General features: G+C 60.7%; 1 protein-coding gene across 1 annotated transcript; it reads right to left on the minus strand.

The window, feature by feature from the left end:
• Positions 1 to 297: 297 nt before the first annotated feature.
• Positions 298 to 1620, minus strand: LOC109738685 (purine permease 3-like). Its single transcript, XM_020297779.4, has one exon. It carries the CDS (start codon positions 1538 to 1540, stop codon positions 365 to 367), a length of 1176 nt encoding a protein of 391 aa, XP_020153368.1. The 5' UTR covers positions 1541 to 1620; the 3' UTR covers positions 298 to 364.

Genomic DNA, 1620 nt, shown 5'->3' on the forward strand with positions numbered 1-1620 from the left:
CTAAAACCCTACCGCCGCCACCACACCAAGGCCAGGAAGCAATGCAAGGTTGCCCCTGGATCAGCCCGAACGCAAGATCAGAGGGGAGGGGAAGGAAGGAGAATGACGGGAAGGACTCAACGGCGACTCAGATCACGATGGCGTACTCACATCTCCCACTTCCGAGAAGTGAACATTTCTGAATAGGCATTTTATACAAAATGAACATTTCTGAATACGCATTATTAACTCAACGGTACCACATGATTTCTTTGTGCTACCTAGCTGGTATAGAATGAAAGAATGTCTTACGAAATGTTTGTCTCTATACTATAGTTTGTACTTTTGAATGGCAAAAAATAAAAAGTTTACTACACCAATAATATCAAGGGGCATTCAGCTCCAGGTCTCCGGTTTTCCTCGCCACCTGCTGCTGCAGCAGCTCGCTCTTCTGTGCCTCCACCTTCTTCTGCTGGACCTTCTCGCCGTACATGTAGGAGGCAAATCCCCAGAGGGAGAGCACCAGTGCGATGCCCTTTGGCCCGTCGAACTTCTCGTGGAGGAAGAGGACGGCGAGGATCTCGGAGAGCGGCAGGAGGACGGCGATCATGATGCCGGCGAGGAGCGAGGAGGCGCAGGTGATGAGCCCCATGATGCCCAGGTTGAGCAGCTGCCACGACACGGCGTCCCACACGAGCACCAGGTAGTAGTTGGTCTCGCCGAGCCCGAACGTCGCCGCCTCGCTCCGCAGCGCCCCGAAGTCGCTCTTGATGGCCATGCCGAGCAGGCACACCATCGTGCCAGCGGCGCCCATCACGGCCTGCATCTGCATCACCGTGGAGTAAGGAGGCGGCGTCCTCGCGGCGGGTCCCGTCCGGCGCCCGTATCGCTCCATGGCGACCTCAACGAGCGGCAGTACGAGCCCGGCGAGCGCCGCTGCAGCGATGCCCTCGCAGAACCCGGTCCAGTACGTCTTGGATGGCTCGCCAGCCGGCTTCCCAGACCCCGGCCCGACACCGAGCACTGCCGGGCCGATGATGAGCAGCATGACGGCGTTGGCGGAGAAGGGCGTGAAGCGGAGCCCAACGAAGAGGAACGCGAACACGGCCGTGAAGGCAAGCTGCGTCGCCAGCAGCAATGACGACGTGGACAGCGGCAGCGCCTGAGACCCCATCGCGTACACGAAGCACGACACAGCGTACAAACTGCCTAGCACGGCGGCCGCGCCGACGAGGCGAAGCGGGAGGAGGAGGTTGGCGATGCCGTGGCGACGGCCGCGGAAGAGAGAGACGCACAGGGGCGGGAGGAGGAGCGGCCAGCCGGAGATCTGGAGCAGCGCGGAGAGCCACAGGCGTTGCCCGCCGTGGACAAAGTAGACGCGGAGCAAGAGCGGCCCGCCGGCGCCGATCAGGACGAGGCAGGCGCTGAATATGACCAGCAGCGAAGGCCGGTAGCGAGCCGGCGAGGCCGTTGGGGCGGCCATGGCACGGGGTGGCGAGGCGCTTGGCGTCTTTGCCGCTTCTTGCATGGCTGGACTAGCACTAGCAGTTATGGTCGTCATGAAGCTCGGCTGGGAATATGCGTGTTCTGCTACTTTCGCTCACGTATTTTGTTTGGAGGCTCCTCTTTGTTGGATGCTCC

This window comes from Aegilops tauschii, chromosome 4, assembly GCF_002575655.3.
Source record: "Aegilops tauschii subsp. strangulata cultivar AL8/78 chromosome 4, Aet v6.0, whole genome shotgun sequence".
Classification (NCBI taxonomy): domain Eukaryota; kingdom Viridiplantae; phylum Streptophyta; class Magnoliopsida; order Poales; family Poaceae; genus Aegilops; species Aegilops tauschii.

Coding starts and splice junctions, on each gene's coding strand:
- LOC109738685 (XM_020297779.4), bottom strand. CDS start 1,540: ATGACGACCATAACTGCTAGTGCTAGTCCAGCCATGCAAGAAGCGGCA.